Source organism: Juglans regia, chromosome 2 (genome assembly GCF_001411555.2).
Source record: "Juglans regia cultivar Chandler chromosome 2, Walnut 2.0, whole genome shotgun sequence".
NCBI classification, from domain to species: domain Eukaryota; kingdom Viridiplantae; phylum Streptophyta; class Magnoliopsida; order Fagales; family Juglandaceae; genus Juglans; species Juglans regia.
The window spans coordinates 29,313,283-29,327,831 of NC_049902.1; the positions used below are offsets into that span (position 1 = coordinate 29,313,283).

Here is a 14,549-nt window from a genome sequence, read left to right on the forward strand (position 1 = left end):
ATTGCTCCTAATCTTATTTTAAACATCAAAAGAGTAATGGCTACTTCATTTATTTTTTTCATCATCTTGGTAAGAGATGATTGGAGACTATTTATTATATTTTACTTGTAAATCTATCATTTAATACTACATAATAAGATGGTGAGAAGATGAAGAGAAAATAGATGATGTAAAAATTTTTTCTTTTCGTTATAACTGAAAGGCCAGGCTGAATAAAGATTGAAAAAATTTAAAACCAAAGGTTCCACCGAGATTTGAACTCGGGTTACTGGATTCAGAGTCCAATCTCCTGACCACTAGACCATGGAACCTACATGCCTGTTGCAATTATTTAAATAACTTTAAAGCATTCATGTAACCATTTCATCCACCATCAAGCGACGTCACTGCTAGGGGGATTCGGCTGTGAAGACAGAACGGGTCATCCACAGACATGAACGCAATCCTCGTTCATGGCTAGGGTTGATGGAGTTCGAACATTTAATTGCAATGTGGAAACTGAAAAGGACAGTGATATGGATATAGGCTTGGTTGCTGGAGACGACGACAACAACAACAACAACATTTGAGATCCAAATCCTTCGCTAGGCAATATGAAATTATAATGTATAAAATTCATTTCCACTTTGAGAAATAAGTTCTTTAGAACTCTGCGTAATTTAATCCCCTAAAGATCCGATACTCATTCCTATTGAAAAAAAAAAGAAGCAAAAAATGAAATGGGGGCAAGAAAGAAAACAAGGACGACCCTTTTTTTTGTTTTTTTAATCACAAAACCACCAAAATTGAGGCTGGCAACTAAAAAGGATGATCTAAAGAAATCATGATCGTGAAATTTCAAGCAAGTTGCTCCAGCCAACAAGTACTGCCATTTTTGTTTTCTTTTGGTGACCTGTATTTAATATCTCGTTGGTATCATCACTTCTTTTCTTCTGTTATGCATGCACTATTTGAGCATCCACCTCCATCGAGCTGTGATGATGCACCATGTACCATCGCCCATTATGGAGCTCAAAGACATTAGTCACGTTGAATGGCCCAGCATCAATGTCAACGATAGTTTTCATGGTAACCCAAGCCATGTCTGTCAGAACCCGTGCCCGTACATCCCGAACTTGAAAGTTGACACCGTGTTCCCAATTAAATGCAAGCTGCCAACTCTGTATTACAGCATTATACCTGAAGGAGGAAACAATGATGACTTAGCTCCACTACACTTCCAATCAAACAAACACTAAAATCAAACAGTAGAGACAGATGAAGTCTCAAGATGCCGGGAAGCAGCCAACAGATTGTGCATGAATGAAACCCTTCAACGTGTACAAACCCCTTTCACTGTTGAGAGCAACATTGGCATTCACAGTGCATAAACCTTCAACAGGTTTTGGCACGTGTGAATGGAATTTTGGGTTCACCAACTGAGCCAGCCCACACTAGCAAAGGCTATGGCACAAGTAGCCGGTTTGGATTGAGAGATGAGTTGAGATCCTCATCTAACTACTATTCACAAATTTCAACTCACAACTCTCATTACTAGTCACAAACAATCTTAACTTATTTCATCTCATCTCTCAATCCAAACGGATATATTGTTGCCGCAGTAAACCAATCAAGAGAACAGCATCTGGAAAAAGGAAAAAACAAATATGTATTGTGCACACTGCAACATCATCCTTAAATACGGTGCCACAAATTAGCTAGACTGAAACAGAGGCACATTCAAAAATCTCCAGTACATATCCAACTTAGTATGTAGACAATTCATTTTCACGGAAACAACTATCAAAGATATATATATATATAATGGACATATATGGTCAATATCTTTGATACCAACAATAATTATGCGAGCATACAACAAAAACTCAGAACATATGAGCAGCATATAAGCTAGCAGCATGAACAGGCCAAACAGCTTTAACAAAATAAAACAAAATCTATCCATCATTGATGAACTTAACAAGAGGTACGATTTAGGAAACTATATTTTCGTAAGCAAAAATAAAGCATCCTAAGCATATATTTCAGTAAGGTAGCCTAAAATATTATACCCTGAAAAGAGTTCTCCCGAGGGGTGAACGCACTTTACATAATCTGCATTTAGCCAAAAGTGACTCATTGCTGCAACAGACCTTTCCTTGATAATGTTAAAGAATTCGGCATTATTACGAACAATGGATCTGGTAGCAGCATAGTAAGCCTTCCACCCATTTGCAGGTGTCACGCTATCCTGTTCTAATGTAAAGTCCTGAAAAGAAATTGAGAAACAAAAAGTTCATTGATAGGTCCAGAATCCAGAAAGTGATTCTGGATAAGCAGCACATGACACGTGAACAGCATATAATGGGCAAACGCAGATTTAAGCCTTATATTGCAATCATGACATCCAACGAAATCAAAACCTGGCAACTACTAAGGAAGTCACTATTAAGCAGAAAACATGGTGTTGCATAGGTGTATAATTTGGAAATATAATGACAAAAACACACTAATAGTGACATCGATCTCAAATCAAGATGGAACGATCCAAAGGCATATTCCACTTCAGAGTTCAACGCCAATCCACATCCCAATTCAAAAAAAAACACAACAAAGAATTTCTTTGAGCACGAAAAATTGCTTCTAATAATCCCCGGTGCTCCTCAACAACCAAAAATCATCAACAAAACGAGTGATTGCTCCAAATTCCCGGGAGATCCTCAATATATAAGTAAATATCATCAGCAAGTTGTTCATTACAATTAACGTATCATTACCTTGTGATAAAGCACTTTCCACGCATTGTCATCGTTGGCGGCCTTTCGCATGAGCGAATTGGTCATCGAGAGGCGGCAGAGACTCGGATAGTCTAAGTAGCTCAGCGCGTGCGTGGTAATCTCCGGCACCAGCTGCTCCATCATCGACGCGCCCGAAAGCCGATCCGCCACCGCTACTGAAGACGCCTTCTCGACCATCTGCGCTGTCCCACCGTTCACGTACGGAGCACCCGTCGTTGCCGAATCAGGAGCCACAAGACCAGAGTTACAAGAGCAAATGCAATTGCAAACCTTCTTCGGAGACGCGGCGGAGTCCCTACCGTCCGATTGGGGAGTTTTTAAATTGGGGAACCGGACTGATCGGACGGCGAAGCGGGCGAATAACAGAGAGAGCGCGGTGACTGTTGAGGCTACAAGGAATGGTTGGGATGAGACAACGGTAATAAGAGTAGAGGCAATCTCCATTGATAAGACATGAAAGCTAAGATTACGAAGGACATGAAACCCTGAAATAGATTTACAACGTGCGCCACCGTTTGAGAAGAGAGTACGAGGTTTCAGTTTTCGTCTTCGTCTTTGGGAGGGAGGGGGTATATGCGGGATTTCGGTGGTTCTCTGAAACCCTAAAATAGATTTTGCAGAGGACGAGGAAGACGGTGGTGATTGGATTCTCCCTGCGTCCTGACTGACCGACCGTGTACGTTTTAGTACTTACTGTTAAGTTTGTGGATGGTTTCGTAATTTCAATCTCTTAAACATTTGACGGTTGACCGACCCCCAATACACCGGAGCTGCAAACGACAGTCGTTTAATGCACATCTACAAAAGCTAAATAATTAAATTGAGAATAATCCTAGTGCAGTCATAAAATGTACAAACGTCATGCAATCATTTTAAAAAAGAGTAAAATTTACTATTAAAAAATTAATTTCTTTTTATATAAATCCTATATTTATTCATTTTTTTTAAAATGACTATACGACACTTACAGACTCACAACTACAAATATCATTTTTCTTTTTTATAATATCCACGTCAACCGATTCCCCGGGTTCCCCAGCCCCGATTGTCTGTAGCAAAACTGGGCTGCCAAAGGCCAACAACAAAATCAAAGATTGTAAATGTGATAACTAAGCTGTTAAATAAATTGAATTTCTAGTTAAATTAGGGGAGAAGAAGTTGGGTAATTCTGAATTACATTCCAAGAAATAGTTTTAACAGCTCTTAAGATACTGATGACATTCAATCTAAACATCCATATTACTACTATATGTGCCAAAATTGCATCTCTTTCTTGGGGGTGTGCTGGGGAAGGATGCCAATGTAGCCTTTGTTGCATGCTCTGACTGAGGAAGTAGGAAGGCCATCTAGCTGATATTATATATAGAACTGCACCTGTATCTCAGTCTATACCAAGCATGAAACTACACCTTGTGTCTCGTTGACTAGGTTTCTCCTTGTGATGTGGTTAGCCGGGCGGCATACTCTAACTCGAGCTTTCGTTCTTGCTTGACGAATGGAAGGCTTCCAGGATTTTCCTCCTCCAAAAGATTACTTATAGGCGTTTGTGGAGGGTATTTGCTCAAGATGAAATCAAGTTCTTCCCCACTTATTTCTTTCTGCTCGAGAAGAACCTGAATGCCAAATCCATGGTGAGAACACAAGTCAGTTTAAGTTGCAGAACTACTATACGGTCATGAAAGGTAAATCAGTATATTTTTGTGCGAATTACAATATGCATATTTAACCAATGATTAAATTTTATTTTCAAATTATAGTGGCTTAGTGTATGTTTGACACCAAATTACCTTCACAGCTTTGAGCAAAGCTGCATGGTGCCTCCTAAGCAAAGAAACCGTCCTTTCATACATGTTCCTTATCAGCTCTTCTGTTCTCTGTGCAATTTGATCATCTAAATTGAAGTTGACTGGGGGTTCAATCAGACCATAGTCATCATAAAGTGATCCTTCAAAGTCCAGCCTGGGTCCTACAAATTTGACACTCTTTTTCCAAGGTGGTGGTTCCCCATGTATGACCATTGGATTCTCCAAGTTCCATCTGTTGAAGAGGAAGAAAGGAGGTATTATAAAATACCAGAGCAGGCAGAAACTTAAAGAATAAAAATATGATTGAGGGACCAACATAGTTAAAATTTTACGAGCAAGCCAAGATGCATCTGCAAGGTAGCTAACTGATGCCCTCGATGTGTCCCGTCCATAGATGACCTCTTCAGCAGCCCTCCCTCCAAGTAAAACCTAGACATTGAGATCAGCTTGGTTAAAAAGATGACGCCCTCCAATAAGAACTATCAGCATAAAACTGGCAAAATCTGAAGTGCACCTGAAGGCGATGCAGCAGTTGAGGCTGGCGTTCAAATATGTACGATTCGTCGTCAAGTCGATGAAATACAAGTTGAGATAATGTCTGCACACATCAGTTCACATAAGTAAACCATGAATAACAGGTGACATAAAGATATCTGATTCAAATCCATCTATGAAAAATTAAGTAACGAAAGCAATGCACCAAAACATCAAATAGTGAACTTCTCCAAAAGAAGATGGGTACCAAATATAAACTCTTTTTTTTTTTTCGGATAAGAATAAAATTTTATTACAAGAACAATATGCATAACCCAAGTACACATAAAGTATACAAGGTACAAAATATAAAGTAAAAAGTAATCCTATATTTTTCATTTTTGTGGATAACCAGTGCTGCAATACTGTACAAAGGGGCCATATGGGCATTCCCAATATTTGCATTGGGGGAGGTTTTGATAGTGAGTTGAGATAAGATGAAAATTGAAAGTTAAATAAAATATTGTTAGAATATTATTTTTGTTTTTGGATTTGAAAAAGTTGAATTGTTTATTGTATTTTATTTGGCAGTTTGGAAAAATTATAATGATTAGATGAGATGAAATGAGATAAGTTGAGAGGCTCTCTCAATCCAAACCACCCTAGTAACATATATTGTCTAGCTGTAGTCCTCCACTTCGTACGGACGACATCTATTTTTGAATTAGTTACAGATGGGCGCAATGACCACAACATGAGCAGCATACAAACATGAGGAATTTTTTGTATAAAACAGAGGATGATGTAAATAAGGGGATAGAAGAGGACCTGACCACGAGGGACAATTGAAATGCGATCACAGAATTCAACTTTTGCATTATCATATCGTCTCAGCAGATGAGATGTCATTGCGACTCCCACTTCAGTAGTAGCCCTACGACATTGTCCCTGATGACCTAACTCTATTCCAACACGTTTGGGTCCTACCGTAAGTCTATCAACTGCATCATCCACGTCTGACTGAAGAATTGACTGATGCCCTTTCCTGACTGCCACGAGAGCAGCCTCTTGGACCAGCTGAGCCAACCTTGCTCCCGTCCATCCTAGTAATTATATACATGGTTTGAGATGTGGAAATGCAGACACAGCTAAAACACCAGAGAGAAACGCATACCAGGCAGGTTCTGTGCACAGATGGATAAATCTACAGTCTCTGACATTTTCACTTTGCTTGCATGAATTTTCAGAATATCCAATCTCCCTTTAGAATTAGGAGGGCGGATTCTTATCTAAAAGAGAGAAAACCCAAATGATAATAAACAGTTAATGACTATTTGATAGAGCTATCACAGAGCTTAAGAAAAATCAAGCAGAAAACTGAATCAGTCAAATAATCACATCCACATTCACCAATGACTCAGTAAATTGCTTTATAAATAACTGTCGTTCATGATAGATCCCAATCCTGCCAACAGCTGGTCAAGTACATTGCATTACAGTCTGACACAGACACATACTTGTAGAAATGACAGTTTATCCCGGGAACAAAATCTCGATGCCTGCAGATTCTTTTCATTCTCTTTTAAGGCAAGATAGATCAGCTAATAATGTTTTCCAATTCAGTAATGAAGACAAACCTTGCGATCAAAACGGCCAGGTCGAAGAAGTGCAGGATCTAACAAATCCCTACGATTTGTAGCAGCTAAAAATATAACACCTTTACCAGTATCAAACCCATCAAGCTCTATCAAGAGTTGGTTCAATGTAGTTTCCCTCTCTTGAGTGGCCGCATTATAGAGGTAGTCTGTAGATTCCTTGAAAATTCCTTGACGCCTGATCATAGAAAAACAAACACATGATTATTTGTTTCATTCATGAACATGTCTTTTTCCTCTCTCTCTCTCTCATGAACACGTCTCTTGATAGGTAGAACCTTGCACCATTCAGTATATAGTTAATATGGCAGCCATTCATAATCTTTCATAAAATTTGTCCAGCATAGATCATGCAACATTCTAAGAACCCCACCTTATCTACCCTGCTCAAATTGTAAGGACAGCATCACCTTCATATCACATTAAATGAAAATGGATGGTACTCAGTTATCACATGACCCTCAATCTTTTTTTTAAAGAGTAGCTATAACATGAACTTCAATCTTAAGGTTGCGTTTGGGTAGTGAGATGATCTCAGATATTCTGTGAATAGTAGTGAAAGAGTAATGATGGAATATTGAATAGTAGTGAATATAGTGAAAAATAGGTGAAAAGTAATAATAAAATAATGAATAGTAGTGGAGTATTCTCCACTACCCAAACTAGCCCTAGTGTCTGTGTGGTCTTGTTTAAAAACCTAGATATAGCATTTCACCCCAACACTAGTGTTATTAACCGAGAAACAAAACACAACATGTAACCTAAATCTATGTAGTTGTAACCAATTCATCTATGATACATGCAACACAAGACAATGGCTCTGTGCCAACCACTAACATGCAACCCTTTTCACAAGTTCTATCACAAATTTTCTACTTTAAGTTCAAACAACATCAATTTTTATTTCCAGTTATATGGTGGAGCACCAAAACCTGGCTTAAGAGGTTTGGAGTTCAAACAATCCTCATTGGACTATAGAGGTAGAAATGAGCATTCATGAAGTTATTGTGTTTATCAATATATACCCACTCACACACACACTCCAACTAAAATTCCGTCCACAAGCACACACGTGTCCATACCTAGTTGCCAATGCATCAATTTCATCAATGAATATAACCGATGGTTTATTTACCTGCACGGGGGGAAAATATTTTTTATCATAAAAAAAAATACTTCCAAAGTATGCACACGTGCTAAGCAACTCTGCAATGATAACTAGAAAACTCAATTCTGCATTGATAACTAGAAAACTAAATTCTGCAATGATAACTAGAAAACTATACCGCTTACCTAGAAAAATAAGTTATAATATGCCACCAATATACAGGATGATTCTGGAATTCTTAGGAAAAGATAACACTGCCACTTCTCCTTGATAATTCTATCCACCTGCCTTCATAGGCACGCATGTGTGCAGCACACACTCATAAAAAACTAAACTGAAAACTTTGGATCTCTATATCTGCTAACCTTCTCAATTTGTCTTGGTATCTTCTTCTTTTTTCTCAATTTTTCTTCAACCAAACACAAAATTAAATTGTTTTGACGAAGCCTTCTCAAGTAAAACTAGCAAAATAATAACAAAAACTCTACGTGAAGTCACTTTTGTGTACTCCTTGCGCACTCCACTAATGTGATTGGTTGCATCACTTTTTTTTAATATAAAATAGCTGTTTTGACCAATCACATTAGTGAAATGCGCAAGGAGAACGTAAAAGTGACTATATGTAGCAAAACTCAATAACAAAAATAATAATAATCATCACAAAAAAAAAACAATAATTAAAAGAGGCCACCGGCCCTATCTACTGTAAACATATCCACAGATTTGCACACAATAAAGCAAAATTGCATGCACTTGGTAAACAACGTTTAAAAAAATTCAAAAAACTCAGTACTTGTGCTTTCCAGATTAATCAACATATTTAGTTGGTTTTTTTTATTGGCACCAGGTGTCCATAAACAGCGTCCCAACTAATCCCGGGAGTGCACAGGCCCACGGCAAGGAGTTTCCCACAAGTGCACCTGAGGTAATTCAAGGGAAAAATCCCTCAGTCCGTTGGCCCCAAGAGATTATTTGCATCCAAAGAGATTTGAACCTTAGACCTGGGGGGAGCACACCTCAAGCCCAAGGCCTTCACCACTTGAGCCAATCCTTAGGGGAGCATATTTAGTTTGTTACTTGAACTTATGCTTACTATCTACCAAATCGCCTTTCGGCAATACAATAACCATCCTTGGCATGGCCAACTTAATTCTAAACCAGCAAAATTCATCAGTCCTCATCTCTTTACACTAACGCCAAACCAAAGTGATCATTCATGCTTTCTTGACTTACCACCATGATGCAGGGAAAAAAGATACGATTGATAGAGCTTTGAATTTCTGTCACTGCTACATCTGTATCGCATGCACTTTGTAAAGTTCAGGAAATGCGTCTTTTAACAACGCATCACCACAACAATGTTCATGCCAAATTTATGTGTCGTCCCTTACCTCAAACCTAATAAATTTGGAAAATTTCTCCGACTGCAAATATCTTCCTTAACTGACCCCATAAGGACCTCTTTACTACATTGAAAAGCCACCTTAACCAGGAAGCCCTCTAGTTTGCACCCACCACCCTCCTTCATAGATATACCTCTCCTTCACATAACGTCACAACCATTTTCCAGGTAAGGATTGATTAAAAATCAACAGCTCTCTAAACCCCAAATAAGCATATTAAAGGACCAAGTTTGGAACATATGACGTGAACCAAAAGGACACAATCACAATGAGGAGCCACAAGTCACCCAAAAACAAATCAAAATTTTCAAAAAACTAAAATAAAATTCATAATCAGGACTATAACTCACCTTGGCTCGCATAAATAGATCCCTAATACGAGCAGAACCAACACCAACTAAAACTTCTACAAATTCAGATCCAGCCATTTGGTAAAACGGAACGCCAGCTTCACCAGCTATGGCCTTAGCAACAAGGGTCTGTAAAAGTATGTGTAAGCTTCAGAATCTATTTGCCAAATTTCACCCATACAGTTTGCAAAACCGGAGGATGATAACTAACCTTGCCACATCCAGGGGGGCCCTCCAAAAGAACTCCATGCGGAGGTTTTATCCCCATCTTATCAAACAGTTCTGGGTTCTTCAAGTACCTCACCAACTAGTCATCAGAATGATAATGATGTTATTAAAATTTTCATTTTTCATTATCTATGATTTCAGATTACAGGTAAAACGAGACAAAGAAAGATTCTCCATACATAAAGAACTAGGTAATTAGCACAAATCCTAAATGAACAAACTAATATTTCATGAAAATTAAATACAGAAAAAAGGCAGGCAAAGGAAATGTTTTCATGAGAACGTGAAGAAAAGAAGGTGTACTTAGGCGAAGCCTTTTATATCAATAAAACTTTACTTTTACTTATTAAAAAAAAAATTGAAGAAATGAAGATAGCCTTCACACCTATAAACATAGAAGTATAATTTTACACTTTGGAACAAAAACTTTCTTCAGGCTTTTATGCATTTTGAAATAATGCAACTGAAAGAAACAGAAAAATTGAGTAACAGTGGTTAAAAATTATCACCCTTGGGTGTAATTGTTTTTTTTTTTTTTTTTATATAGATAAGAAAAGTATAGGTGTAATATCACAAGTTCAAATGGCAAAGGTTGTCAACCTCATGATTTGAACTTCATTACATCACACAAAGGGAAAAAATAATGCTTTTACTTTTATTTTCTCTTTTTAATAACTTTCTGAAAGAGCCCAAAATTTCTTCTTAGCTCAAAGCAAACAGATAAAGCAAAGAGCAATGGAAAGCCAGAAATTTCAGTTATTGTGTTCTATTCTATGAGATAGGTAAATACAAAACCTCTTGGAGTTCCTCTACGGCCTCATCTATCCCTGCCACATCACTAAACTTAACTCCAGTTGAACCCTGAAAGACCATCATTCCAAACATGGAAATTAAGAACATCATCCGGACATTTAATAAAATTGGAAAGATGTGCAAAGGAGTGATCCTAAAAATACGAAGTAACTAACATCAACTCGAGCTTCCGCTTTAGATCGTGAAAAATCAATCCCTTGCCACAGATCCTACATATAGAAGAAATGGTATTAATTAAGATCCTTTCTGATTTAATCCACAAGCTAAAATAGTCCTGTAACTAACAGATGGAAGATGAAAAAAGAAACTACAAAAATAAGCAACATTTACCCACTTCCTGAAGTTCTTAGGTCTTCTTGAAAGTGTGAAACGGACAAGAAGGACCATAGTCAAAAGGACCATCATAATTGGTTTTAACATCTCGAGGCTAGCAGACACACCGCCAAAAGTGTAAAATTCAGAGATCTTGGAGAAAACCCCTCCATCACTGAAAAGATCAATAACATTATCCCAAACTCTCTCCAAAATTCCCAATAAGAGACCAAGAAAAATCTTCAGAAATGGTCTGACAATAGGCCATACAACAAATACGGTTGCTGCAAAGATGAAACTGGTAACAGCAAACACAGCAGAAGCCAGAAACCCCCCAATAACAGCTGCTACAACAGCTATCGCCACTGTCAACATTCCAAGCTCTACCATTATTCTGCTAGACACAGAAGATGCCACTGGATGAGGGTACTCTGGTACTTTTCCCATCAAATACTGCAGCAATAGATTCAAGAAAAACGTCAAGGCAGCAGAAGGATCTCCCAACTTTTTAACTTATTGTATGGTGCAAATGTTGTGTCAACCGTATTGAAAGAGTAGAATGATCTAATACATCCGAGGAAATATAAACAAACTCTCATTCTTCATATGAAAAGACTCAAACAATCAACAAATTATTATTTTTTTTTTATAAGTAAGAAGTAAATTATATTCATACGAAAGAACTAGGCATAGCCAGTGTACACAGGAATTATACAGAAGAAAACACCTAGATACATTCTAAATTAAGGAAAGAAAGCCATGGACATTGTTTCCAACAAGTACAATAGCTGAGAACCAAAGCATTAAAGTGCGCAAAATTTCTAAAAGTTTATGGCCAAAAAATGAACATATGATATTCAAGCTTGTGAATAGATTGAGATTTTGGAATAGAACATTTGGTCATCCTTCCTTATATTCTTATACATTTGCATTGAACTTCAGTTTGAAATTTCAAACTTATTTGCCTTTTTTTTTTTTTTTTGATTGGCACTAGGTGCCGAGAACAGCATCCTGACTAATCCTTATAGTGCACAGGCCCTCTGCAAGGAGTTTCCCGCACATGCATCTCGAGTAATTCATAGGGGAAAATCACTCAGTCCGATGGCCCCTAGGAATTGGTTGCACCTAAGAAGATTCAAACCTTATGCAAGGATCATACCACCAAGACCAAGGCCTTTAGCACTTGAGCCAACCCCTAGGGGTTTTTGCCTAATTTTCTCTTTTATGAAGTACACAACTATTGAAACATTGATTACTCACAGGCCATTTTTTAAAACCACTAGCTATTTGGTCCATAGGTATTACTAGCAAGTCAGTGTCTTGGGCTATGCCTTCTTTTCTTTTTTTATAAATAGAACTTCTTGATTGCCTATAAAAAAAGAATAGCAAGTCAATGTCGACAAAGTAAAAAATATATTACCGTAGTGTGCCTCTCAGTTTCATATAGCGGACCGGTGTACTCCTCCAAAAGAGCTGCACTTTCATTCTCATCCAACCTCATAACCCTGCAGAGTCACGAAATAGCATCAGCAAGCACAAACTATTAACTATAAAGAACAAGTTAATTGGTGGGTAATCTTCACCATTTAGTTCTATGCAAGCTCTTGTCTCCCGCTATTTCTTTCAACTCCACAATGAAATTCCTGTAACGGTTACCATATGGCATACCGGTATCCTCCTTTGAAGTCAACGACTTAACTTTATCACTCCTCATCGCTTTCTGAAAATTCTCGAAGCTCATTCTTGGCAACAACTCCAAATCCCTATCGAACATCTCCTCCTCTGACAATGCAGTCCCAAACATTTGCTCGGGCACATAGAGCTTGCCTCTATGCTCCCTCAGAATATCTTTCAAATACACAGCCTTATCACCTACTCCAGTCTCATTTCGACCTTCCTCACTCTCTTTCTTAGACTTCGGCTTCAAATTCAACCTTTTCGACAATAATTCAATAAAATTCAATTGGGAATTCCTGCTCAAATCCTCCTTTTCTTTTAAAGTGTAAAACTTTTTGCCAATTCGGTACTTGGGCTCAACCTGGCTTGGGTTATCCTTCAAAACCCGGGTTACAAAATCATCTTTGGTGGTTGCGCTAGCCTCACCGACCTGTGACGAGGACTCCGATTTTTTCTTGCAAAAGACTGTGAACGAACCAAGAAGAAATCTCGAATGAATTGGATTTTTTCGAGTGAAATTCGAAGTTTTTGGGTGAATCAGAATGGGGCAAGAGACTGGGTGTGATCTTCTGAGTTGGATGCAGGGTTTAGGGAGGTGAACCCTATGGTTAGAGAGAATGTCGATGGAGGCCATTGCTTAAGCTGAATTGGATTACTATGGGTTTATCAAATTAAGGGTTTTTGAAGGGTCATACCAAGAATGCGATACTTTGTGCTCATTTTCATTTGGGATAGAAACGGAGAAGGAGAGAACGAGATCAGGGTTTATGATAGCTGGAATGAGTAGCTACCATACAACATTGTCTCTGCAGACTGTTGGAATTGAAGATTGGAAGATGGTTTTTGTTCCAGTTTTATCCGAATCCGGCGTTTTCTTAGCGGGTTTATGTGTGTACTTATTCTATTTCTTTTAGGGTTTGGAGTGGTTGGAATTTTCGCTCATCGGATACCTATTTATGATTCTATCCGATTCGAATTCGGATTTTTTTTATACTTCAGATAGAGTTGGAGTCGGATGTGTCGTTGGATCAACTCGAATTCGATCCAATTCCCATTTTATGTTTCGACTCGAATTTCGACTTTGTCTTCCAAAATTCGACTTTAATACTGTACATATATTATAAAAATATATATTTATCATATATATTAATATAGTTATATAAGTAGAAATTTTATAGTTAAATTTAATAATATATTATTATGAGTTAATTATTATAAAATAATACACTTATATTATAATATAAATAGACTAATGATAATTTAGTATATATAAACAGTATAATATTACTACCATACATACTCAAGTATAGAAATAAGTTAAATACTAATATTTTAATTAGTCTAGTATAACAAGTTAGTAACATGTAATACTAATTTATTAAAATATAAACATGTAATTAGACACTTGAAAGTCTAGTATATAATTAAGTTAAAAATAAATTATACATTAGTATAATAACATGTAATATTAATGTATAATAATACGTAATTACACTCTAGTAAGAGTCTTGTATATAAATAAATTAGACACTAGTATAGAAATAACTGATAAGTCTAGCATAATAAATTAATAACACATAATAATAATTTACTAAAGTATAAAAACATGTAATTAAACACTAGAAATAAGTCTAGTGTAAAAATAAGTTATACATTATTATAACATAATAGCATGTAATACTATAGTATAATAACATTTAATTAGATACTAAAAATAATATGCAATATTATAATATACATGTAATTAGATATTATAGTATAGATCTAGTATAAAAATAAGTTAGATATTAATATAGAAGTAAATTAACAATTAATAATTTAGGTTTAGTTTTAAAATTTTTAGAAATTTTGAAATTTGAAAGTCCATAAAATTATTTTTATTTTATGGACTAAAAAAAAAAAGATGAAAGCTGAAAACTCAAATCCGACTCCGCTTCGACTTCATTT

General features: G+C 36.8%; 2 protein-coding genes and 1 non-coding gene across 3 annotated transcripts; all 3 read right to left on the reverse strand.

The window, feature by feature from the left end:
- Positions 1-239: 239 nt before the first annotated feature.
- Positions 240-311, reverse strand: TRNAQ-CUG. The gene has a single exon. It is a non-coding gene; the product is annotated as a tRNA-Gln (tRNA).
- A 269-nt stretch (positions 312-580) lies between these two features.
- On the reverse strand, positions 581-3,464 carry LOC109019648 (F-box protein SKIP8-like). Its single transcript, XM_019001990.2, has 3 exons — positions 2,757-3,464; positions 2,052-2,248; positions 581-1,179 (listed from the first exon to the last, which is right to left on the reverse strand). The coding sequence occupies exons 1-3, from the start codon at positions 3,219-3,221 to the stop codon at positions 936-938; spliced, it is 906 nt and encodes a 301-aa protein (XP_018857535.1). The 5' UTR covers positions 3,222-3,464; the 3' UTR covers positions 581-935.
- Positions 3,465-3,894: 430 nt separating this feature from the next.
- Positions 3,895-13,236, reverse strand: LOC109019649 (probable inactive ATP-dependent zinc metalloprotease FTSHI 1, chloroplastic). Its single transcript, XM_019001991.2, has 15 exons — positions 12,509-13,236; positions 12,346-12,430; positions 10,944-11,378; positions 10,769-10,822; positions 10,596-10,661; positions 9,784-9,879; positions 9,573-9,701; positions 7,794-7,846; positions 6,694-6,889; positions 6,231-6,345; positions 5,885-6,159; positions 5,097-5,180; positions 4,899-5,011; positions 4,565-4,814; positions 3,895-4,390 (listed from the first exon to the last, which is right to left on the reverse strand). Exons 1-15 carry the CDS (start codon positions 13,234-13,236, stop codon positions 4,202-4,204), a joined length of 2,868 nt encoding a protein of 955 aa, XP_018857536.2. The 3' UTR covers positions 3,895-4,201.
- Positions 13,237-14,549: the final 1,313 nt, after the last annotated feature.